The 23831-nt window shown below is 35.6% G+C and overlaps 1 protein-coding gene across 2 annotated transcripts in view; it reads left to right on the top strand.

Moving 5' to 3' along the window:
- USP9X (ubiquitin specific peptidase 9 X-linked) overlaps nucleotides 1-23435 on the top strand; it is a 101936-nt gene extending 78501 nt beyond the window's left edge. For both annotated transcript variants that reach the window (XM_066980093.1, XM_066980086.1), the window contains exons 31-45: nucleotides 910-1130; nucleotides 1534-1724; nucleotides 2158-2331; nucleotides 4658-4799; nucleotides 4978-5728; nucleotides 6247-6370; nucleotides 7644-7869; nucleotides 8968-9097; nucleotides 12375-12560; nucleotides 14248-14468; nucleotides 16481-16569; nucleotides 18827-18983; nucleotides 19374-19586; nucleotides 20089-20184; nucleotides 21636-23435. In XM_066980093.1, coding sequence (XP_066836194.1) covers nucleotides 910-1130; nucleotides 1534-1724; nucleotides 2158-2331; nucleotides 4658-4799; nucleotides 4978-5728; nucleotides 6247-6370; nucleotides 7644-7869; nucleotides 8968-9097; nucleotides 12375-12560; nucleotides 14248-14468; nucleotides 16481-16569; nucleotides 18827-18983; nucleotides 19374-19586; nucleotides 20089-20184; nucleotides 21636-21770 — 3056 coding nt within the window. In that variant the 3' untranslated portion in view covers nucleotides 21771-23435. The remainder of the gene's footprint in view (nucleotides 1-909; nucleotides 1131-1533; nucleotides 1725-2157; nucleotides 2332-4657; nucleotides 4800-4977; nucleotides 5729-6246; nucleotides 6371-7643; nucleotides 7870-8967; nucleotides 9098-12374; nucleotides 12561-14247; nucleotides 14469-16480; nucleotides 16570-18826; nucleotides 18984-19373; nucleotides 19587-20088; nucleotides 20185-21635) is intronic.
- The last annotated feature ends 396 nt before the right edge of the window (nucleotides 23436-23831 follow it).

Genomic DNA, 23831 nt, shown 5'->3' with positions numbered 1-23831 from the left:
AGTTGCCTGTGAGGTTTTTGCAGTCTCTTGCTGTTTGGTTCCATCTCAAATGAACAAATGAAAATGGCAGCTTTATGGTTTTCCCCCTTGCCCCATCCATTTTCCTTCACTTTTTTCTATTGTATTCCTTATCTTGGCACAATTAGAAGAATTTTATGGCTTTTCCTTCTATTTGAATATATGATAAGCATGCTAGAAGGCCAGTCTCCATAGTACATCAGACAGAAGACAGTGCATATGTATGAATTGTATATGCTGTGTGTTTCATACAGCAAGTAAAGCTTGCCTGTAAATGCATGCATGCTTGCATACCTGTCCATATCAGAGTTGCTTGTGTTTAAAAACCACAGGACAGCAGGTTAGTGTAGGAAACCTGTGATTGTAAATGCATTCTGAAGAGATGTAAGAAGTCTGAAGGAGAAGACTGGGGGGGGAAAAAGAAATCTATTACAAGTCATACATTTAAAACTGTTTTCCATCCAAAAGCGAGCCTTAAGTGAAATATTCTAACATTAAGAATATTATAAATATATGAAAGACTTGTAAGTTGGTTATATGTTCTAGTTTAATTTCTTTCTTCTAATGAATCTTTAATGCTTCAACTAAGAAATTTGCTAGTACAGAGGGGAAGACTTATGTTTGTTACATAGACTGATTTTTTGTCTAGCCACTGTTTTAGTTGCAGAGTAGAAGAAAGTGGTGTAACCTTAAGATTAAAGAGAGTTCTATGATTTATAAAAAGTGTGTTAATTTTAACAGTTAATGTTCAGGTGAAATATTTGTTCTGTTAAATGGCAGCATGATGCAGACTAATACTAATTTTATACAACTGTCCTCTACTGCAACTGATAGTCTAATACTTCTATAACTAAGTAATTTTTCTAATCACGTTTTGCTGTTTTTTCTTAGCTTGTGAAGCGCTTACAGAATGGGAATATCTACCACCTGTAGGGCCTCGACCGCCAAAGGGATTTGTAGGATTAAAAAACGCTGGTGCCACTTGTTACATGAATTCTGTCATTCAGCAGCTGTACATGATTCCAGCCATCAGAAATGGGATTCTTGCAATTGAGGGCACAGGCAGTGATGTAGACGATGATATGTCCGGGGATGAAAAGCAGGACAATGAGGTAAATTTAATTACATACAACTTGCTAACATCTTTAAAATAAAAAAATATTTTTCATGAAAAACTTGTAATAAATCTAAGTGACTAATCATTTTGCTTTCCATTGCTAGCAGTGGGGACAATAGCATGATATTTCTTACTTGAGTAGGCTTGCCGTCAGAGAGGCAGTTGAACAGATCCAAGGAGCAGGGTTTGCACAATTCCTTCTCATAGATAAGTACTTGAAAGCACCATACACTGCTTCTGTCACCAGAGCTCCACTAATGCATACAAACATATTGCTTACTTCTTCATTGTGGGTATATGAAACACCTTAGATTGTTAAAAATAAAAAAGGGATATAACCAGCTATGAAATAGCTACATATCAAAACTAATTGCACAGATTTTTTTTCTGCTTTTCAGAGCAATGTTGATCCACGAGATGATGTGTTTGGCTATCCACATCAGTATGAAGACAAACCAGCACTGAGTAAAACAGAAGATAGAAAAGAGTATAATATTGGGGTTCTGAGGCATCTCCAAGTAATTTTTGGTCACTTAGCAGCATCCAGGCTACAGTACTATGTACCAAGAGGGTTTTGGAAACAATTTAGGTAAATAGAAAATTTATTATTGTTGTCTGTTTGCTGGAACACTGAAATAACACAAAACAAATTGTAGTAGAAGAAATGTTAAAAGTGTAAATTAGTAGAATTTCTGCAACTTTATATCTGTTACCCTACCTTTTCACTATTCGGTAGAAGTCTGTTAATAAGCCAAAATGTACAGCAAGATAATTTTAATTCTGTCAGTTCTTGAGCTTGATATTTAATCTTTGAATTAAGTATTGAAGTTTGTACACACAAGCTGTTTTCTGCTTATCAGTGAATGAGTGTCAGGAACAGAGTGACAGTTGACATACTACCTCACAAACCAGTAGTTTTACTCAGTCAGGAGGAAGGATTAGTATCTTAAGTAATTCTTTGTAAAGAAATTGTTGAGGAACAGAATAAAAAGTGTTTGACGATAATATGCTTTTGCTTTCAGACTTTGGGGTGAACCTGTAAATCTGCGTGAACAACATGATGCTTTAGAATTTTTTAATTCCTTGGTGGACAGTTTAGATGAAGCTTTAAAAGCTTTGGGCCATCCAGCAATGTTAAGTAAAGTTTTAGGAGGGTCCTTCGCCGATCAGAAGATTTGTCAAGGATGCCCACATCGGTAAGTGTTTTCAGATTCGTTCTTATAGAAAAATAACCTATGTTTTTGTATGAAAACTATAATGAAGATGCTGTAAAGCAGACAACATTATAAAAGCGAGTGGAGAATCAAAATTGGTTTGTTGTTTTTTTTTAAGCTCATAGAAATTGCTATCTTGTTTTTCCACAGCCTTAAAATTAATTTAATTGTCTTGAAATGATTTGAAATAACTATTATTGCTTCTACTTAACCAGTTTGTATGTGAAGCATTGTGTATTGATTAGGGGAGGAAAAGATACAGCTTTTTCATATTAAAAGTGAAAACACCTTAGGGACCAAATGCAATGTATAAAATTCTGTGACGTGGCCAACAGCTGTTGCTCTTTTCTATCTTCTATAGTGTGCAGATAGAGCTGACCCAAGTATGAACTTTTTTTTCCAATGAGTAAAACTCCATTTGTACTCAGTGTGTAAGGTATAGTTAAGCAGAGCGATTTAGAAAGTTTCCCTTCTGATTTCTGTTGTATTTTTTTTAATAAAATTTGAATATGGAAATACTGGAAGTTCAGTTTCATGTAGAGTATGTATTAAAACACAGAGCAGACTGAATATCTCTAGCCTGCTATCTTGTTGATGATGGTGATAAATGACAAATGATCGGGCATTGTAGGCATCATAATGTTTTACTTCTCTAGACTTTTTCTTCTGTATCCTACGGAGATAGGTGATCAGAATCATATGCAAAATTCAAGACAGTCTGATGGATTTGTTCTTTCAACAGTTGGCTTTATTATTGAGTTATATTTGGCATTGCTAACAGTTGGCCTTCTTACTGTTCACTAGCTCTTTCAGATCATTTGTGACTTTTACACAAGATAAATCTCTATATGCATTACTATTGCAAGTTCTCTTCTTTGTGAAAATTGACCATCTAGCCTTGTCCTTCAATTAGCAAATAAAAACCAGTGAAGAACACTGATACAAACTGATTTTGTTGTGATAATCTTTCGACTTCAGTTGAGCTTGTATGTGAATTAAAAAAACTTCTAAATGGAATCTCTTTAAAAATGGAATCTCTTTAAGTTTCATGGTTTAAAATATATGACTAGAAATAAGTCGAATACCGTGAGATAAAAATGTGGATTTCATTTTGTGTGTAATGACTAATAAATAGAAGATAAATATGTGAAGCATCCCGAGTAACCATTCGTTCCTGATGTTATGTACTCTCTCTGTTATGTACTAATTTTCTTTTTGGAACTCTACTGAATTTGCATAACTACTTCTTAATAAAAATGTAGCCTGATGGTAGTTTTGGAAGGGGAAAACTGATGATTAATTTAACCAGTGGAGTATGGCAGATTAACAGCTTCTCTTTTTTTTTTTTTTGAGAGTTACTTAGCAGTGAATGAACATTACTGTTTTGTTTGGTTGAAGTGTTTATAAATATTAATTTGTTCACTGTTATAAAACCCTTTGTATGTTTGATTGTTTATCAAAGAAACAGGCCCTGTAGAGTTATGTTTGAATAGACACGACCTTTTTAATTTTTCATTGCTTGTTTCTCTGTTTAAAAAACAAATAAATCCATTCATGTCCAAGATGCCTTAACTAGTTGTCTCTCAGGCATTTCTGGTTCATTGTTTTGAGCTTGTTAAAAGGTTGTATCAGAACACAGTAAAAAGTTAGACATAAGTATTCAAAGTGGTGTTTATGAAGACAGCTATTTAGTTTTGTTCAGTTAGAAAAATTAAAAGGCATGTTTAAAATCTGTTTCAAACTGTTGTGTTTAGATGTGATACGATATTTGTGTTTATTAGTCTAATTCCTGACAGCAAAGGTCAGCAATTGAAACCAGTATCGCTAGATTTGTATTACAGTACTCTACTTTGCTCTCTGTACTTCTCTACTGGCTCAAGGATGCTGAGAGTCTGTCATGATACTTCAGCTGCTTTAAAAACAAGATGTGCTAAAAGATTCAACTTCCACAGTCTTTTCATCAAACTTAGAAGACAAGCAAGCAATTGCAGTCTTCATATAGTAGCTACGGTTAATGTAGATTTAAAAATACAATGTGCAGATACAATAATGTAATTGTAGGAAGACAGCAATTTAAAAAAAAAAAAGTTCAGGTCTTTTTTTTACTGTTTAACCCCTTTTGCCAGAGGTTGACATCAAATGCTGAATAACCCATTTTCAGTAGGGTACTATGTAGCAGCATCAGCGTAAGTTGAATATGTTTTCTCTTATTGAGAATATGCCTTATTAATAAGTTGAACATGGATATGAATATGGATAAGAATAAGTTGAATATGCCTTTCTCTTATATCTGCCTATTCATTGGTAGGTATGAATGTGAGGAATCCTTCACAACTCTGAATGTAGATATAAGAAATCACCAAAACCTTCTTGATTCTTTGGAACAGTATGTCAAAGGAGATTTATTGGAAGGTGCAAATGCATATCATTGTGAAAAATGCAACAAAAAGGTAATGATTCCTTATATATTAAACTTGTATACAAATGTATGGCTACAGCTGTTCCAGGTTCAGTTGTGGTTTGTGTTCAGGAAAAAGTTATCCTTTAATTTACCAAATTTAGTTGTTGATAAAAGCATATGAATGGGAACTAAAGAGCTTATAACTGCTAATGCTTTGTATTTTTTAGGTTGATACAGTCAAACGCTTGTTGATTAAGAAGTTGCCTCCTGTTCTTGCGATCCAGTTGAAACGATTTGATTATGACTGGGAAAGGGAATGTGCAATCAAGTTCAATGACTATTTTGAATTTCCAAGAGAGCTGGACATGGAGCCTTACACAGTGGCAGGTGTAGCTAAATTGGAAGGGGATGATGTAAATCCTGAAAATCAAATAATACAAAATGAACAGTCGGAAAATGAACACTCTGGGAGCACAAAATACAGGCTTGTTGGTGTACTTGTACACAGTGGCCAGGCCAGTGGTGGACATTATTACTCTTACATTATCCAGAGGAATGGTGGAGATGGTGAGAAAAATCGGTGGTACAAATTTGATGATGGAGATGTGACAGAGTGTAAAATGGATGATGATGAAGAAATGAAAAATCAGTGTTTTGGTGGAGAATACATGGGAGAAGTATTTGATCACATGATGAAGCGTATGTCCTACCGACGCCAGAAGAGGTGGTGGAATGCTTATATCCTTTTTTATGAACGTATGGACACGATAGACAAAGACAATGAACTAATAAAATACATTTCGGAACTTGCTATCACCACTAAACCCCATCAGATTAAAATGCCATCAGCCATTGAGCGAAGTGTCCGGAAGCAGAACGTGCAGTTCATGCATAATCGTATGCAGTACAGCCTAGAATATTTCCAGTTCATAAAGAAGTTGCTCACTTGTAATAGTGTCTACTTAAATCCTCCTCCAGGTTAGTATGTGAGTGCCGTAATTACGAATTAATTTCTTGTAAGGAGAGTTTTGATTACATTGTCAAGAATTTGTCTAGTCAATGAAAATTTTACACATTCTGCTTTGAATACCTTCTGGATTTCTGCAGTTAGACATCTGTTGCTGGTTGGTCATCAGTGATAGCATGTATGAATATTGAGCAAAAAATACTCCGATAAACTGGCAACCGTTGGTCAGTTTATGTACTAAGTTACATTAAAGTACTTACGTTTATGAGGGGTTCTGCTGAAGACAGTTCTTGCAGGTGAGATGCTGAAAGATTTCTAAACATCAATAACATGTAACAGAAGGTTTGCGTATGCCTGTCTTAAAGCTTACGTTTTCAAATGATACGTTATAGAAGCTAAGGCAGTTTTGATGTTTCCTATTAAAATTTGAACACCGTGCCAGACAAAATATTAATCTGGAATCTGTTAAATTATTAAAACTAAATCACTTTTACTTTGTCTACATGTGAGCATTTTGTTTTTTCTTTAGGACAAGATCATCTGTTGCCTGAAGCAGAAGAAATAACTATGATTAGTATTCAGCTTGCTGCTAGATTTCTCTTCACCACAGGATTTCATACAAAGAAAATAGTCCGTGGCCCTGCTAGTGATTGGTATCTTATCTTTTTAACAACAATTATAGTTTTTGGACGTTCAGTGTCTGTTAAAAGATCCTAGTTGTATATATATGACAATAAAAGGTGTTAGTGGTCCGTCCCGTCTTCCACCCCTCCCCCAAATGTGTGGTCAAGCTAAGCTTCACATGAAAAAGGGGGAAAATGCTGGGAAGAAAATGAGCCTTAAAATAAGCTGCTGAGCTGAGCAACTTTGATTTTTTTTTTTATTTTTTTAATAGAGCTTAAATCTGCTTTTTCGTCTGTGACAATAGAGTCTACATTTTTAGAGCAAAATAATAGGTTGTGTATTTTGACTTCAATTCAAAATGGTTTGTTCATAGTTCAGTTAGTTTTAAACAAAGCTCTTTTCAACCCAGTTATGCAGCTTAAATTTGTGTTCTGTTTCTGAAAGTCTGTTACTTTCATACTCTGCTAAAAGAGTCTAAAGTTTCAGAGTGCTTATAAATGTTGCTAAGGGGCCTGTGATTCAAATCTGTGTGGGCTATAACAAACTGCAATAGTCTTACAGCACCACAGCATTTTCACCACAGTCATTCTTTGAACTGTTACTCGGTTCAGGGGAGAGGAGAGCGGGTTACTACTGGCAGAGCTAGGGAGAAAATTTAGTATTCGTGATCGGTAATTTTATCAGAAACTAGGAAGTAGTTCTGTAATACGTGGCAAATGTGTGCCTCGCTTTCTTCTCAAACAGCAATTTTCAAAGCAGCTGTTACCCCTGTTATTTTAAGAGATCAAGAGGTGTTCATATATTTCTGCAGAGAGGACAGAAGTCACACAAGACCTCTCCAAGACAGATATTTTACTCTTCTTTTTTTTAATGATCTGTAAATGAGAATATAAATTCCTGATAGGAATAACATGCTTGGTTACGAGTCTTACATACGGCTTGTGAAGTCCACCTCAAACATTCTCTGCCATTCACTCTCCCCTGTTTCCAATCCAGAGGGAATAAGGGCTGCCTGTTTAGGACTGTGTTGAGTAGTAGTTTGGAGGTTAGGGAACGTAATCCTTTCTTCATTCTTATGGATGGTAGAAGTGAAATGCTACAGTTCAATACCTTTTTTATTGATTTTTTGTGTGACTGTAAAAAAGTATTACTATAAGAACTACAGTTTATCTGATTGTAAACATTTTGTGAGCAAAAATGTTTGGAGGTCACCTTTAATGTGTATTTTCAAATTCTGCAAAAAGAATACATCTTTCAATTTATTAGTGTCATGATCTCTTAAGTTGTATCATTTATTTTCAGGTATGATGCATTATGCATCCTTCTTCGTCACAGCAAGAATGTACGCTTTTGGTTTGCACACAATGTCCTTTTTAATGTTTCAAACCGCTTCTCTGAGTATCTTTTGGAATGCCCTAGTGCTGAAGTTAGGGGTGCATTTGCAAAACTTATAGTATTTATTGCACATTTTTCGTTGCAAGATGGACCATGTCCTTCACCTTTTGCCTCTCCTGGACCTTCCAGTCAGGTATTTAATTTTCTAATGAAAAGCTTTTGAAACTTGTTCTTATTTCTTCATTGTAAGTGTTTAATATAAGCTAATTCTGGAATAGTTGCATTAATGTTTACAGGAAAATTGTTCTACGTACCGTTATGCAACTCAACCAGTTTATGTGAGAGGTGCTGTCAGAGGGGTTCAGTGTCACCTCATTCGTAAATCTCTGTCAAGACTAAGTAGCGAGAACTTTGAGTTTAGTTGGAAACATGAAATTACAAAATAAAAGGAATGGCTTATAATTAGGTAATGAGAAGGAAAGCGAACCCTTGTTTTCCATTTAGATTTTTTTTTAAAAAGAGGAGTTACCTAGAGTACTTTCCCTGTATTCTGCAACACTGAAATAATCAAAAGTTTTAACTTTGCATAGGAGTAGAAAGTGAATTGCCTACTTTTATACGCCTAGAACTGCCAAACAAAACACAAAAAAAAGCCAAAATCTTAGTGTTGTAATTGGCATAACAGTGTTCTTGTTTGCACTGTATTGAAATTGAACGGTATTAAAATCTACGGGAAAAAAATAAACTTTGCTGAGCCTTTGCTTCGCCATATTTTTAAGAGTTTTAATGTCTACAGTAAGACACTTACTTCATTTGTATTGTTCCTTTTTTTTCAGAGTATTTTCACTACTGTATCCAGCAAAAGAATTAGTTTTATGTTAAGGTTACATATATTTTGATAGTGGGTTGTTTGGAGTTTTTTTTTTGTTTTGCGGGAGACATTTGAGATAAACCTGTAGGTATGATTTGGTTGTTTATTTTATTCTGTGAAGCTCACAGTGCATGTGCTTCTTCAGTTAAAAAGTTCTATACGTGCATAATTTCTCAGACTTGTATGATACTTAGGGATGCAAGTCTTATTCCTTGTATATCTATCTTACTAGTATATTATCATATTGCTGTGTTCAGGACTTTCTGTGTGAGGTACAGAAGACGAGCTGCTAGTATTTTAAGTCCTTTCTGTTTGGCAGCAGCCCATGCCTTTTAACTCTTGCTTTCTGCCGTAGTAGAAAGTATAAACTAAATAAAGATTTTACAGGTTCAACTGCTAATAATAAAACTTTTTTTATAGGCTTATGATAACTTAAGTTTAAGTGATCACTTACTGAGAGCGGTACTAAATCTTCTTAGAAGGGAAGTATCTGAACATGGACGCCATTTGCAGCAGTATTTCAATCTGTTTGTGATGTATGCCAATCTAGGTAAGCAAGTCACACACGCTTTTTCTGATGTACTGTAATAAACTGTTTTTTTATTAATTTCTCAGTTTCCCAGGTAATTGCATGAGGATCCAGTTTCTCAGCTTTGGGTAGGTTGTTATCATGAGGTGTCTCATAAATTCTCTCTAGAGAATCTGTGCTCTTCCAGTTTAGGATTTGGAGCTTTTGTCTTCCTGCCAACTTTGGAAGACTAACACAAGAAGCTTGGAGCTATGAGAGTGTGTCCTTCTAAAAGATTGTGGGGGTGAAAATACATGGCAAGAGAGATTATGCTTCATTCAGGTTTCTTTGCAGGGAGGTCATGAGATCCAAGAAGCATGTGGGACTGTCTTAACTTTTGGAACTGAAGAAGTTGAGAGAGGTGAAAGTTCAGGAAAGAGAGGGATGATTTTTCCATAAAGAAAATGTAGTGCAGCTGGTCATGCTTTATCTGTGTGCTTCAGTTGTGCCCCTTTGATACTAATTTCTTTAGTTAACCAAGGAACTTCACAGCTACAAATGCAAAACTCTAGCTCTGCAACTGTCTTCCCTTTAAAACCTCTATGTGAGACTGAGGAAATAGTTTAATCTGTGCTTGTTCTTAGACATCATTGCTTGCCAGAATGCTTTCAACATAGACATCAGATGAGGTAAAAGAATGCAACAATCAGGAAATTCCACTCTAAGTTTATCAAGTATTGCAGTTCATCCAAAATAAACACAGGCAAGAAAAGCCAGTGTTTTTGCAATATAGGAAGGCTTAAGTAGAGTTCTCCCAGGCTTGGGAAAGTGTTTCTTTTCTTAAATGCTAGTGTCCTACATTTTCTGATGAAAGATTAAATTAGAAATTGAGTATGATTGCATATTAATATATGTTTGATTAGCATCTTTGAATGCAAGGCTAGTAGGACGGCCTGTATTTGCAGATGCTGCATTGAAGACCCATTACACGCAAGCTGAAATATAACTGACGTGAGATGATTATCAGTTTTGTAGTGATGGATGTGAAATACTTGCTGTGACCCTTACAGCATCAATCATTTCTGCTGTGGGTCTTAATTATATCCAGCACTACAGAAATAGTAATAGGTATGGATTTAAAAGTATAAAAAACTTGTAACAAATTCTGGATTGTGTAGGTTCTTTGCATAGAAAGTCGCTAGCCTATATGCTAAGAGTAGGATAAAATAATATCCAAAGTAATTATTCAAAACAAAGATAATTTTTGCTTTTAAACTGAGATCGGTGTTATTCACATTGAAATGAACGGCTGTATCACTTTTTCATATAGCATTACCAGCACACTGAAAAATAATGCTAAGCTGTTTCTCAGGTGGGTTAAAACATTGCTGCTTTATATATTTGCTCTCAGGAAGAGCAATTAAGAGGATTAAAATGTTAGTCAAATGCATAAAGGATTGTTTCTGCACTCCAAGATGGATGAGAGTAGCCACAGGTTCAGACCTAGTGAATTGTCACCAACCTCTACATTTTACTCTTCCCAGTTATGAGGGTCTTCTATCAGGGCTGTTTTTCTTTCTCGTGTGATAACATAAGTAACAAAGTGTCTTTCTCTACATCAAGTTCTACCCAAGATACAGTGTTAGTTATAGTGATAGTCTATTAGACTCTCTCTCTTATTCTCATACAAGATATTCTCATCCTTTTATGTCAAGTAGCGTGAAGTGAGAAAATCTGTTTCCCTGGAAAGTCTACAAAATTTTGTGATATGTATTGAACAGCTCATCCATTGCTGGTTATCACCTCATGCAGGCTATAAATCTGAGGTTCTGTTGGATTCCTTTGTGGCTAAAGTGTTAAGTGTATCAATCCAAACAGTTATTTCAGTATTCCCACATAGGATTGCCACAAACATACACACAGAGTTTTGGAAGTTCTTCAAAATTGTCTACCCACACAAAAGGAATTTAATATTTTAAAATAACCCTAGGTAATCATGTTAATTAAATTTCATCTATGATGTATGATGTTTTGATATAGTTTGTCTATCAAAGCGTTCTCTGTCAGGCAGTGTTCCATCCTGACCCCCAGAATGGACTTAATGTCACTATAGAAAAGAGGTGCAATTCTTCTGCTGTAACTTACTTTTTCTGAATTCTCCATGTCATTCAGTGCATTTTGTGTTATTTGGTGCATTTGAAGGCTCTGACTAGGAAAGCACTCAGAATCCAGATGGGAAAGCATAAGCTAATTTTATTTCTGGGGCTGATTGTTATCCCAATCTACTCTGCAAAGACAAACACAGAAATACTAAGCAGTTTAAGGCAGCCAGTTGTGCTTGTCTTACTACTGTTAACTGAAAGTGTCTGTATGGATGTGGAGTGCTCATTCAGCAAAATCTACAATACATCCTTTCTGCAACACCCCAGGTTGTGTGAATAAGAGTAAATTGTCTGACATTTTGAGAAATCAAGTAATTCATGGCAATGCGAGAGAGAGAGAGAAGTCAGTTCTATGGAGAATGTGACTACAAAACTATCTAGCATAACCAAAAATACCGTAAAACAGCTCTAATGTGCTATCTGGATTCCTTCCTCTTACTAGAAAGATGGTATGTAAGGTTCAGTTGCATTTCAGATTAAGAAAAAACTTTGCAAATGTATGAGAAAGCATGACTTTTTAACCAAACTGAGAAACAGAATATAAGATCAGAAGGGTCATTTCTGGTTTAATGGTAAGTATGTGCAAGGTACTTTTGCAGTGAAACCAACTGATTGTTTGAATTAGTTGGATTGTTGGTTGGCTTTGCAGGTTTTTTCATTTTGTTTTTTCTCTCCTTGAATTGATTTTTGTCACTCTTATTTACACTTACTGCATAGTATGCCACGGTTGGAAGCGTCTTAAATTTGTAACTGATGTATCTAGGTTATGATGGGCAAATCATGAAATATACAGTGTAGGGTGTTCATCCTCTGCTGGGCCTCACTATAAACACTTATTTTAAAAAAAAAAAAGAATTAATTTTTGTCCCAGAAGACTTCTCTGAAACTTTGCTATTAACACAAATGCTAATTACTTAAGTGTTAATGAGCGCTATTAAGAAATTGTAGTCATTTACTGCTCTTCTTCATTGTGATTTTTTTCAGCTGAACATAATTTCCTTGTGCATCTTACTGATTTTCTTTTTTCAGAAAGCATAACAATGATAACAAAGACCAGCAACTGAGAAGTTATTAGTTGTGTAGTTATTTTTCTGAAAAAATGTATTGTCAGTGCTAAAAATAGTTTTTTTTCTTAATTATTTTTTTCCCCTGTAAAGGTGTAGCAGAGAAGACACAACTTCTGAAACTAAATGTTCCTGCAACCTTCATGCTTGTGGCTCTGGACGAAGGTCCAGGCCCTCCAATTAAATACCAGTATGCTGAACTGGGGAAGCTATACACTGTTGTGTCACAACTGATCCGTTGTTGCAATGTGTCATCACGGATGCAGTCTTCTATCAATGGTACGGTAAATTTTACATTTTCCTTAAGTTAATTGAGTATATCAATAAATGTCTTTTGTGCATATTTTGTTAACTGTGTATGAAAAGGATCAGCTGGAAAAATGTTTGACTTTCATGTGTAGTAAAACCTTGTTTAAAGGCAGAAATGTTTGTTCTAGACAAAACTGATTTTATATACTGACAAACTGAAAAAGCAGATGAGACAAACCTTGGCTTACTACTTTAAGATATGGGAAAACATCTAAATAGTGTAGTAGGTTTTTGCTGAGCAAAAACCTACTTATGATTTAGTTTAATAGTTTAAACTCATTGCAAGGACTTGCATAAAGGTATTTTGATTCTGAATAGAAAATAATAAATTACTTTCATGTTACCAGGACAAAGTAATCTGTACAGGAAAAAAATATACCAGGTTCTGAAGTACCTAATAGCAGTTACGGGTAAAGAGATATTGCTTTGGATAGCTCTTGAAAATATCCACTTGGTGCTCATTTGCAGTCAGAAAGACAAACAGAAGCCACCACTTTCATTTATAAAAGATTAAGAATCAGCTAGAAATTAGTCTACCACAGTATAAATCATTAATATCCCCACAAGGTGAAGAGAATGCACAGTTACTTTTGAGAAATGGTGACAGAATATTCGGCTATGTGAATTTTATAGCCTGTGTATGTATGTGTTCTATATTAAGCATAGTTTAGAAAACCTAATTAGGAGTCCATAGAGAAGCTATTTAATGGTAAAGTCATTACAGCTCAATGTGTCAGGCTGTAAAGTCAATAGGCTAGAATGTGCTATAGTAAGATTAATGAACTGAAAAATTTACTGTGCTATAATAAGCTGCAGAATCATTTGGTGACTTTGATTTGGTTTTGTTTCCAGTTTATTATTTGAGGATCTGAGGAAAAGATACTCTACCTATGAAAATTGAGTCATATATTCACTGTATTCTTAATGTTGTACTTTAAAAAAACAAAAGTTTTGTATGAACATTACTATGTTTATTAATTATCATTACTGTTTTCAGAGTAAATTTATTTTATGCTTTAGCATTGTAAGCTGGGAAAGTTCTTCCTTGGATTTCTAAGCATCCTCCTATAATAAGTGAAAATACAACACTATTAAATCAAGAAACATCAGGAGCAAATCAACAGTCTCTCTACACAAAATGAAGCTTACTAAATAAGCTATATTAATTTTGATTCTTTCATTAGTACTTTTTTATCTATGCTTTAGAGATTCGAACTGGAGTGTTTTATTATAGACATTCCCATTGCCTAGTGAAGTAAATAGACTTAATGTGTCTTAAAATTTGATAGGGTTGGGCCGTGTTACACAAGGTTTGAAGCAGATTCTGGAGATAAGAGGATTCCACCAAGGAAACTCCCAATAATTCCTCCTCTTGCATGTGAATGTGTTTCCAGTTGTTCTGCACTGATTGTCACTGCATACTCTTTCCTGAGAGGAACTAGTAGTTCTCTTGGGCAGCAAGAGCTGAGCTTCACAATCAGAAAATAGAGTTATTTCATATCATAGTATTTTTCAAAGCAAATTGACTGCTAAATGTACTTTTCCTGTTTTGTTTTTTTTTTTTTTAATTGATTAGTTACAGCAACTTATATTTTGTTGTCTCTACACACCGAAAGTGTTTTGGTACCTTTTCATCTGGAATAACTGCTTGTTCCAGGTAATCCTCCACTTGCCAACCCTTACGGTGATCCTAATTTATCTCAACCTATAATGGCACTTCAGCAGAACGTAGCAGACATTTTGTTCGTGAGAACCAGTTATGTGAAGAAAATTATTGAAGATTGCAGTAATTCTGAAGAGACCATCAAGTTGCTTCGTTTCTGCTGTTGGGAGAATCCTCAGTTCTCTTCCACTGTCCTCAGTGAACTTCTCTGGCAGGTAAAAATAACTGTTAGGAGGAAGATGGGCATATGAATGTGTATGATGCAAGATCTATATGCATAGGAATATAATACTATTAAATATTGAGTTCCATAGGATAGTATCTTCTGTCACTATATTTTACTCTTCTGTATACATCATAGTGGAATATTAAAATAAATCCTTTTATAAGTCTAGGAAAGCAGTCAACCGTTTTTGAGTTAGGAACACAGTGTTAAGTCCCTCAGGGCTCCATATTTGTTCCTCAGGGATCTGCATTAGGACTGGTACTGTTTAATATTTTGGTACTGTTTAGTGTTTTCATTTGTGACGTGGACAGTGAGATTGAGTGCACCCCCAGCGAGTTTGTGGATGACACCAAGCTGAGTGGTGCAGTTGACACTTCAGAGGGGAAATGATGTCAGAGGGACCTGAACAGGCTTGAGAGGTGGGCCTATGTGAATCTCATGAAGTTCAGCAAAACCAATTTAAGGTCCTGGGTCAGGACAATCCCAAACATCAGTACAGGCTGGGTGAAGAATGGATTGAGAGCAGTTCTGTAGAGAAGCACTTGCGAGTACTGGTGGATAAAAAGCTCAACATGAGCCAGCAGTGCATGCCTGCAGCCCAGAAGGCCAACTGCGTCCTGGGCTGAATCAAAAAAACCATGGCCAGCAGGTCAAGGGAGGTGATGCTCCCCCTCTACTCCACTTGTGAAACCCCTCCTGGAGTGCTGAATCTGGGTCTGAGGCTCCCAGCATAGGAGGGAGACGTGGACCTGTTTGGAGCAGGTCCAGAGGAGGGCCACAGAAATGTTCAGAGGACTGGAGCACCTTTTTATGGAGAGGCTGAGAGAGTTGGAGTTGTTTGGCTTAAGGAGAAGTCTCTGGGGGAAGACCTTATAGCAGACTTCCAGTACTTAAAGGGTATCTGCAAGAATGATGGGGGAGGGATTTATTATCAGGGCCTGTAGTGATAGGACAAGGTGTAATGATTTTAAACTAGAAGAGGGGAGATTTATATTAGATACTAGAAATAAATTCTTCACGGTAAGGATGGTGAGGTGCTGGAACAGGTCACCCAGAGAAGCTGTGGATGCCCTATCCCTGGGAGTATTAAAGGCCAGGTTGGATGGGGTTTTGGGCAGCCTGGTCAGGTGGGAGGTGTCCGTGCCCATGGCAGAGGGGGGTTAAAACTAGGTTATCTTTAAAGGTCCTTTCCAAATCAAACCATTCTGTGATTCTAAATAAGTAGGCTGGGGTGTAATGTAAGTGCATTTCATTCAGCTTTTCTCTCATTATCGATAAAATGTCTTCTTTCAATAGAATCAAAATTTAGCATTATTTCTTAAGATCTCCCTTGTATTTATTTCGAGTATGTATGTAAGGTGCTTTTTTTTTTTTTTACAAGTCTGCAAAACATACTTGGCTTCAGGCTCAGGAAAGAATCATTATTTGGGGCTGTTTTGTTTTTCCTTTGTAATCTCTGTAGGATTAATCACACTCTTCCACTCCAAATAAGGTTTGTTTATAACTTTCATTAGCTAGTCTTAGATTAGTGCATTTTTTTTCTATGTAAACATAAAGTTTTGTGTGTCTGTTTGGCACTTGAAAAATCATAATAAAATCACTTTACTAATATTTTACTTAGCCATATATTTTGTGGTTTAGTATGGACTTGAACATACTGTCTAAAAGTAGCAATATTAGTGGAAAATACTGTTTTATAATTTTGTGTTTCTAAAAGTATTTTTCAAGGTAGCTTCTCTGGCATCTCATGATTGGTCCAGATGCTTCAGATCAATTGTGTTGGAAACTCATGATAAAACACTTGTCCTTTACAAAACCTGCTATGTATTAAAGAAAAAAACACCTACCAGCATTTAAACTAATAATAAAGTATGCATTGTATCTTGAAATATTCCTTAAGTTACAGTAAACTTCACATAAATTGTGTTCTTGTATTGCACCATGTAATCTACACGCTTCAAAGAATGCTTTCTTGTGTTCTCTGCATTTTTACTTTTTAAGGTTGCATATTCATACACATATGAGCTTCGACCTTACTTGGATCTGCTTCTGCAAATCCTATTAATTGAGGATTCTTGGCAAACTCACAGGTTTGTAGTTACCTGTCTTTTTATAATTCATTATTATGTTTGATACAGACTGTTTTCCCAGTATTTCTGTTGCTAATCTTTTTCAGAGGTTTGTTTTAAATATATATGAACCAAAATACAGGGATAAAGCATTTTTTTTCCATTTATCTCAAATGTTGAGACAACTTGAATCTACATTTTAACCTGTATCTTCCTTACTATTGAGAAATTTCCTACTCAGTCCTATAAATGCAAGGTTGTTCACATTCAGGAGATGCTTACTAATGTGCCAGTCAAGCTAAACACATTGGTATTTTCTGTGAGTTGTTTAGATTGATCCTTGGAAACTTGTCATCTAAGAGGGTTCGATGATGTTCTGGTCTTATTACTAACAAGCACAACAATCACAGGAGTGATACTGAGACATGGATGAAGTGTGAGCCTGGGAGAAAAGCAGATTTCATAGACAAAAATATTTTCTACGGTCATATTTCAATAGAATTTTCACTAAAATATTAAATACTCACCCAGTTTCAAACCTGGTTTTTGTATGTCTAGAGAATAAAGGTTTTGAAAGCTGAGATTAGAAAAGTGAGATTACTACAAATAATGACTATCCAAGAGAATGCATGCAAGTCAGTTACTTAGAAGTTTTATACAGTAGTAGTAGTAGGTGAGGTAACACAAAGTAAATGCTACTTGTCAATATTTTGAAATATCTCTGTTTCATAATTAGTGAATTTAGATAATACTGGAATTACTAAATCATTTGCAACCATGTCCCATATGGCATTTAAAATATTTTAAGTAAGAGCACACTTAAAAAACTGACAGTAACAGCAAGGGTATTGGAGTCAACTCATATATACTTGTAGACTACACTCTTAGGACTATATTCAATTCATTAGTTGCCTAGCCTTACTTCAGAAGATATTCAGAGAGAAGATGGTGATCTGGCTTAGCATACTCCAAAACCTCAAGACTAGGCTGGAGAGATTTCTTCATCTTCTGTGTAGGAATTACTGCTTAGGTAAGGGATGAGAATGCATTTTTTATATATATGCACACTTGCATATATATGTATAAGTAATGCATATATAATATAGTTTGTTTATATTTTCTTCCTGCTAAGCAAATACTTCCATAAGAAGTCCTGAGTTCACAGGACGCTGGAGGATGGGCATATTTTAAGAGGTGGGAAGTAAATATATATATATATATATATTAGGGTGGAAATGTAGGTGAGAAGTGTTTGTTTAGGATAGTGCTATGTTAGAAACAATGGAGTATGGAGGAGGTTAAATGTTGCAGTATGACTCGCTATACTTGAAGATGTACATCACTGTTATTCTTGAGACTGCCATCTTAAATATAGTGTTCCTTGAAATTGTGCTAGGCCTCAGCAGAGGGGAGTATAAAGTTGCCAGCTGCAATCACCCTCTGATTTTTTGCTGCCACTTCTGGCAGTAGCTTGGAGCACTGGTCTCTGTCCTGTTCTTAGTTTTCCTCTGATAATCATAGTTTAATAAGTAGTGTAACTACTACATAATTAAATAGCGTGACTGTCCATAGTAAATAGTAATCTCTTCCAACTTATAGAAAATAAGAATCATCTGGTCTTAAACAGCACGCATCCTTCAGTTGCTCCTTGTATTCTTACTGAGATGTCTGCTGCTGTTCTTTGGTATCAGACCCTCTCATAGATTTCTCTTGATTTGAGAAGTTAACGTTCCAGGACACTCTCCTTGTTGCAACCTCTTTACAGGTAGTTGAAGAGAGCAATGAGGTCTCCCCTCAGTCTCTGTCAGACTAAACAACCCCAGTTTCCTCAGCTGCTCTTCATGACTCTTGTTTTCTAGTCCCATCACCAGCTTCGTTGCTCTTCTCTGCACACACTCAAGCAACTCAATATCTTTCTCGTAGTGAGGCCTAGGATGTCTGCTGCCTGGGGACTATTTGCTGATTATTGACAAAGATGAAACAAAAAGAGGTCTACTACTTTTCCTGCAATGAACATAGCTCTTAGAGATGCTGACAGTGTAGGTTCCGTGTCTCCCTCCAGTGGTTTTTCAAAGCCAAAAAGTGTGTGAATTTGGAAACCCTGCAAGAAGTGAAGATGGAGATTAATTCCCCTACCCATTGTTCAAGAGCAGAAGGCACTTTTACCAAAGTCAGAATATTTAGAATGAGTTATCCCTTTTATAATTGCACTGTAAGTGAAGCCTGAATTTTAACCCTTGATTTTTGTGTTTTGGTTGTTGTTTTTTTTTTTTTGTAGGATTCACAATGCACTTAAGGGTATCCCAGATGATAGGGATGGACTATTTGACACCATTCAGCGCTCTAAGAACCATTATCAGAAAAGAGCTTACCAGTGTATAAAGTGCATGGTAGCCCTCTTCAGCAACTGTCCTGTAGCCTACCAGATTCTTCAGGTAATAACTTTTTCTGTCTCTTCCTGCTTTTTCTCCAGTTCTGTGTAAAAATAAAATAAAATATAAAATAAATTCAATTCATTGACTTAATGAAATTTTGACTTTCAAGTGAAACTCATGCAGACTTTCTAATATCATAAGGTCAGTATTTTGAATTGAGAGCAGTTTGATTAAACTTGCATTCATGTGATGCAGCTGCAAACTGCTCAGATTTCATTTCAAATTGGAAGTTTCTTTGTGCAAAAAAGAATGTTTGAGGGAGTCTTATAAGCAGCATAGTGGTGGCCTGGTGATGTCGGTGGTCTGTTCTCTTGAGCTGATGTATAGGAAGAGAAATACATTTCTCTTTTGAAATAAAATAATTCTGAAGTATTAACTTTTCATCTGCAGAGCAATGGAGATTTGAAGAGAAAGTGGACCTGGGCAGTAGAATGGCTTGGAGATGAGCTTGAGCGTAGACCATACACTGGCAATCCCCAATACACCTATAATAATTGGTCTCCACCAATACAAAGCAATGAAACATCGAACGGCTACTTCCTAGAGAGATCACACAGTGCTAGAATGACTCTTGCAAAAGCTTGTGAACTCTGCCCAGAGGAGGTAAAGAACTAATTTGACATCTGTTAAAAACTTTGAGTAAAACATTTCTGTAAATAAGCAATCAATAAGGAGTTACACTTTTGTTGGCTTTACTTACATACTCCTGTGTTTTTTTCACTTCTTGTACTGTTTTTACGCACATCTGTCCTGTAAAAATTAGCAATATAGAATTAAAATTGACCATTTAAAGTAGATTATGAATTATTAAAAAAAAATCTAATTTTTTCCCAATAATATGTTAATAGTGGGAATTTTTATACAATTAAGCATTATATGTAATAAATACAGTTTCTATACAATACAACAGGACTTGACGCTCTTAAAGGTCTTTTCTAACCTAAATGATTCTGTGATTCTGTAAGTTATAAGTGATACTGGGGACAGGGGGCATGTCTTTTCTTTGAGCATGCCTGAAATGATCAATTGCACATTGGATTGGTTCTGGATAGAATAATCATAGTATGTTTTACCTAAGTAGATAAAATGTTTTTTCAAACTTTAGGAACCAGACGATCCTGATGCCCCAGATGAACATGAGTCTTCTCCACCTGAAGATGCCCCATTGTATCCCCATTCACCTGGTTCCCAGTATCAACAGGTAAAAGCTAGAGAGTTTGACCCTTTATTTAGAGTCCCAGGATAGCTTTTTTAGTTAGCATTCATGATAGCTCAAATTACAGGCATTTAGCCAGAAGCATGTTACTATGAAATATCACCCTTGGAGAAATAAAGATTCAGCTCCATTTTGCCAGGAATGGTTTCGTCACCAGTTTCACGTGAGAATTTTTGTGTTACCAGATCAGAGATTAATCATCCATAGAAACAGCAGGGGGACAGACATCATCCTAGGCTCATGCATACTAAATCTGATTCTGTCATATTTGTTCATGTTGATATTTTGTGAGTAGTTCTCTTTTTTTTCTTTAATTTAAAATCAAGTCCCAACACCTAATTTTCAGTTTGAGTAATTGGAAGGCTTTCATAAAAAATGGGTGTCTTTGTGATGTGTAACTTGATATGAACACTGACCTGCAAATCTCAAGTACATGCAAAATCTAAATCTGTTTTAGGCTAAGTGGCTGCTTTGTTAATCTACCAGTGGAAAGCCAAATCTGAAAGAAATCCTAACAAGATTTTTTTTTTAATGGATTTGACTAAATTAGTAGATCCCCTCCTTAGATGCCATTTTTTCTTTGTTCCAATTAATTTTATATATTCTGAATCTGCTAATTTAATTTCCTCTCCTGCCCAAACCTATTTTCCCTCCATCTTGCTTTCCTTACTTGGTGTTCTCAGCAGAGCAGTTGGTAAGTCATGCAGATTTTCCCACTCCTTTCTGAGCTCCTGAGTTCAGACACATACTGTAACCTCACCATTATCTGTGTGATGTGTTCACTTTCTTGCAATAGACAGCATTTCTCACTAACACGCACAATCCTCATGTTCCTAATTTCTCCACAGTTGTTTAAACTCTGCAAAACAATAGGTAGATAAGATATATTTTCATTTTCCAGCTGTGTGTAGACTTTTTTAAATTGGGACAGAGCATCTGGAGAAAACAGCTGGTCTAGATTTCATTCAGTTCTGTAACATTGAAGTTTGCCCTCTTAAAGATTGAAGTATGCTACACAGATACAGATACGGTTTTTCTATCGTCTTAGGAAAAACATTCACGCTAGTTGAATGTGTCAGTAAGATGTGCACAGGTTAATGCCCAGACCACATAAGCAGCCTCTTCTAGTCTCCTTTTTTTTCTGCTTTTGCTTTGCATGTAAATGTTTTTTACTCAAAGGCTGACATTACTATTTAATCCTTTTAACTTTACAAATTGAAAGTCTGTTTACGTTCTGTGTAAGTTAAAGGTAAGTGAGGGATGTGATTCAGAGGAATGAAGGAACTGATGTATGTCCATACAGATACTACTACAGAAGTTCAGTGTGCTTGATGATACTTTTCAGTAGTTTGAATGTAGAGGTGAAAACCAAGGAACTGGTTAGGAAACAGTCCACAGGTTTAATGTCTTTTTAAAATGTTTATGCTTTATTACAGAATAACCATGTGCATGGACAGCCATATACAGGCCCGGCAGCACATCATATGAACAACCCTCAGCGAACTGGCCAACGAGCACAAGAAAATTTTGAAGGCAGTGAAGAAGTTTCCCCGCCTCAGACAAAAGATTAGTGAAATGCACATAATCAATTAACTTGCTCCATCAAGACTGTGCACCCAGGCCTTACAGTCCAACCTTTCTCTGTGTCTGGCTAATATTTAAAACTAGAAAAACTATTCCTAATCAACATGGAGTGGAGAGTCTATTCACTGTCTTATCTGCAGAAAATTGCTGTCAATATATAACCCGCCTGCAGTGGAAAGTGTATAGTGTTTTGTAATAAATGGCCTGATGCTAATGTGTAAATGGCAAAGGTGTATATAGTATATTAATGTTTGACTGTTAATTCTTAAGCAAGAAACATTTTTTTTGTCTTGATGAGACTCACAGATCTACAAAAAAAAAATCTTGATATATCTGCTGCGCTCTGCAACCAGTGTTGCCTGCCTCATGGCAGTTGGATCAACTCCTTTACGAAAAAGCCTATCCATGTCAACCACAAAAATAGTTTCATGTTAATTCTTTGCCACTGGAGTCGATTTTACTATGAGCAACCGTAATGGCTGGTAACCTTTTAATTATTTGGTTGATGTGGAAAATTGGTGATGTAACATTGTTTCTAGATCTTTTTTCATTGCCTTTTTCATTCTGGTATTAGGTTAATCACTTTTGAAGCTATAGTTATGCTGTAACATTTAGCATGGCTTCACACCAAGTTAGTGTAGCCAATGAGGGGGAAAAAAAAGTGACAGCAGTTGTCCCAATGTGACAACTGTATCGCTCAGAACTTTTTCTTCTTACACCTAGACTATAAAATGGGGAGGGAAAACGTGACAAACAAGTGGTTTTCAGTTTCACATGTGTTCCTCACATCTCTGATGTTTGACAGTTCTGTCTCTGGGTGGGATAAAGAACACTTAGTTTTCAGTAATAGGAATTTAAAAGATTTAAAACAAATATGCAAAAATTTGCTATGCCAGGATGCCTGGAGCATAATAGACTGTATTTGGTGTGCTTGTTTTGTTTCTTTGGTAGAGCTTATTAGATAAACTTCTAACACTTTCCTTCTACTGCATCCCAGTGAAGTGGAAGTCAACAAAATCACACAGTACTTGTGAGTGCCACTGCACCAAGTTAACTTGCTGGTTTTCTGCTCGTTCACAGTTCTACTTGAAAGCAAGAATTGTCTTAGCTCTTTATCCATATACAGGAAATCTTAACATTAGAAGCAGGGTTTAATTATAAAAGAAACTACTGGTTAGTCAACTGCAATTCTGAGGTATCTCTATTCCAGAATAAACATTTGTTTAAAGACTTCAAGAAACGCATCAGTAAATACTGTATTTAAATGAAAATTGGTAACTTGAATGTGTGTAATTTTTTTGGAACCTGTCTAAAAACCAAATACCCCTGCAAAACAGATACAGCCCACCCTATACTATTTAAATATTTTGCTGTTTTATTTTATAGAAATTATTTTGCTGAATTCACAAATAGAATTTGATTTAAGAAGAATGTTTTGTCCTGTGGTGTGTGTGTTTGTTTTTTGTTTTTCTTTTTTTGGTTCTTTTTTTTTTTTTTTTTTTGTTTTTTAATGGACTGCACAGAAAGATGAATTCTGTGCAGTGGCACTATGCTGAATTCTGGAACAACAGTCACATTGAGATTTCTGTGCATACACAAAAAAAAAATTGGCCCTTAAGAATAAAAGTAATCAGGACAATTACACTGTAAAAGTTTCTTAATGTGATTTATCTTGTACTTTTTGTATGTTTTTATATATACATATATATATTTAATGAGCACAAGCTTGATGGTGTTTTTTACAAATGAGTTGATAGAAACAAAGCTGCTTATCAAATTAAAGATCTGTAGTTTTGAAACGAACAAAGGAAAATTCAGTTGCAAGTGCATTCTTATGCATTTAGTATAAGGAAGGGACACAGGTTTAAGAGTATGCTATGTAGCGATGATCACTTTTGACGCTTCCTTGTTTTCTCTAGTGCTCGAGTTAATTCAGATTTTTTCATAGTTTTTTAGTAATACCATTTTACCTGGACTCAGTAAATCTGGGTAAAGTTTTCCCATTTATGTTTGGGAACGCTTGTTGAAGGTTTTAACTCAAACAATTG

This window comes from Anser cygnoides, chromosome 1 (assembly GCF_040182565.1).
Source record: "Anser cygnoides isolate HZ-2024a breed goose chromosome 1, Taihu_goose_T2T_genome, whole genome shotgun sequence".
In the NCBI taxonomy this organism is placed as follows: domain Eukaryota; kingdom Metazoa; phylum Chordata; class Aves; order Anseriformes; family Anatidae; genus Anser; species Anser cygnoides.
The sequence above is the reverse complement of the archived record's forward strand: the minus strand, read 5'-3'. Positions and strand labels throughout refer to the sequence as shown.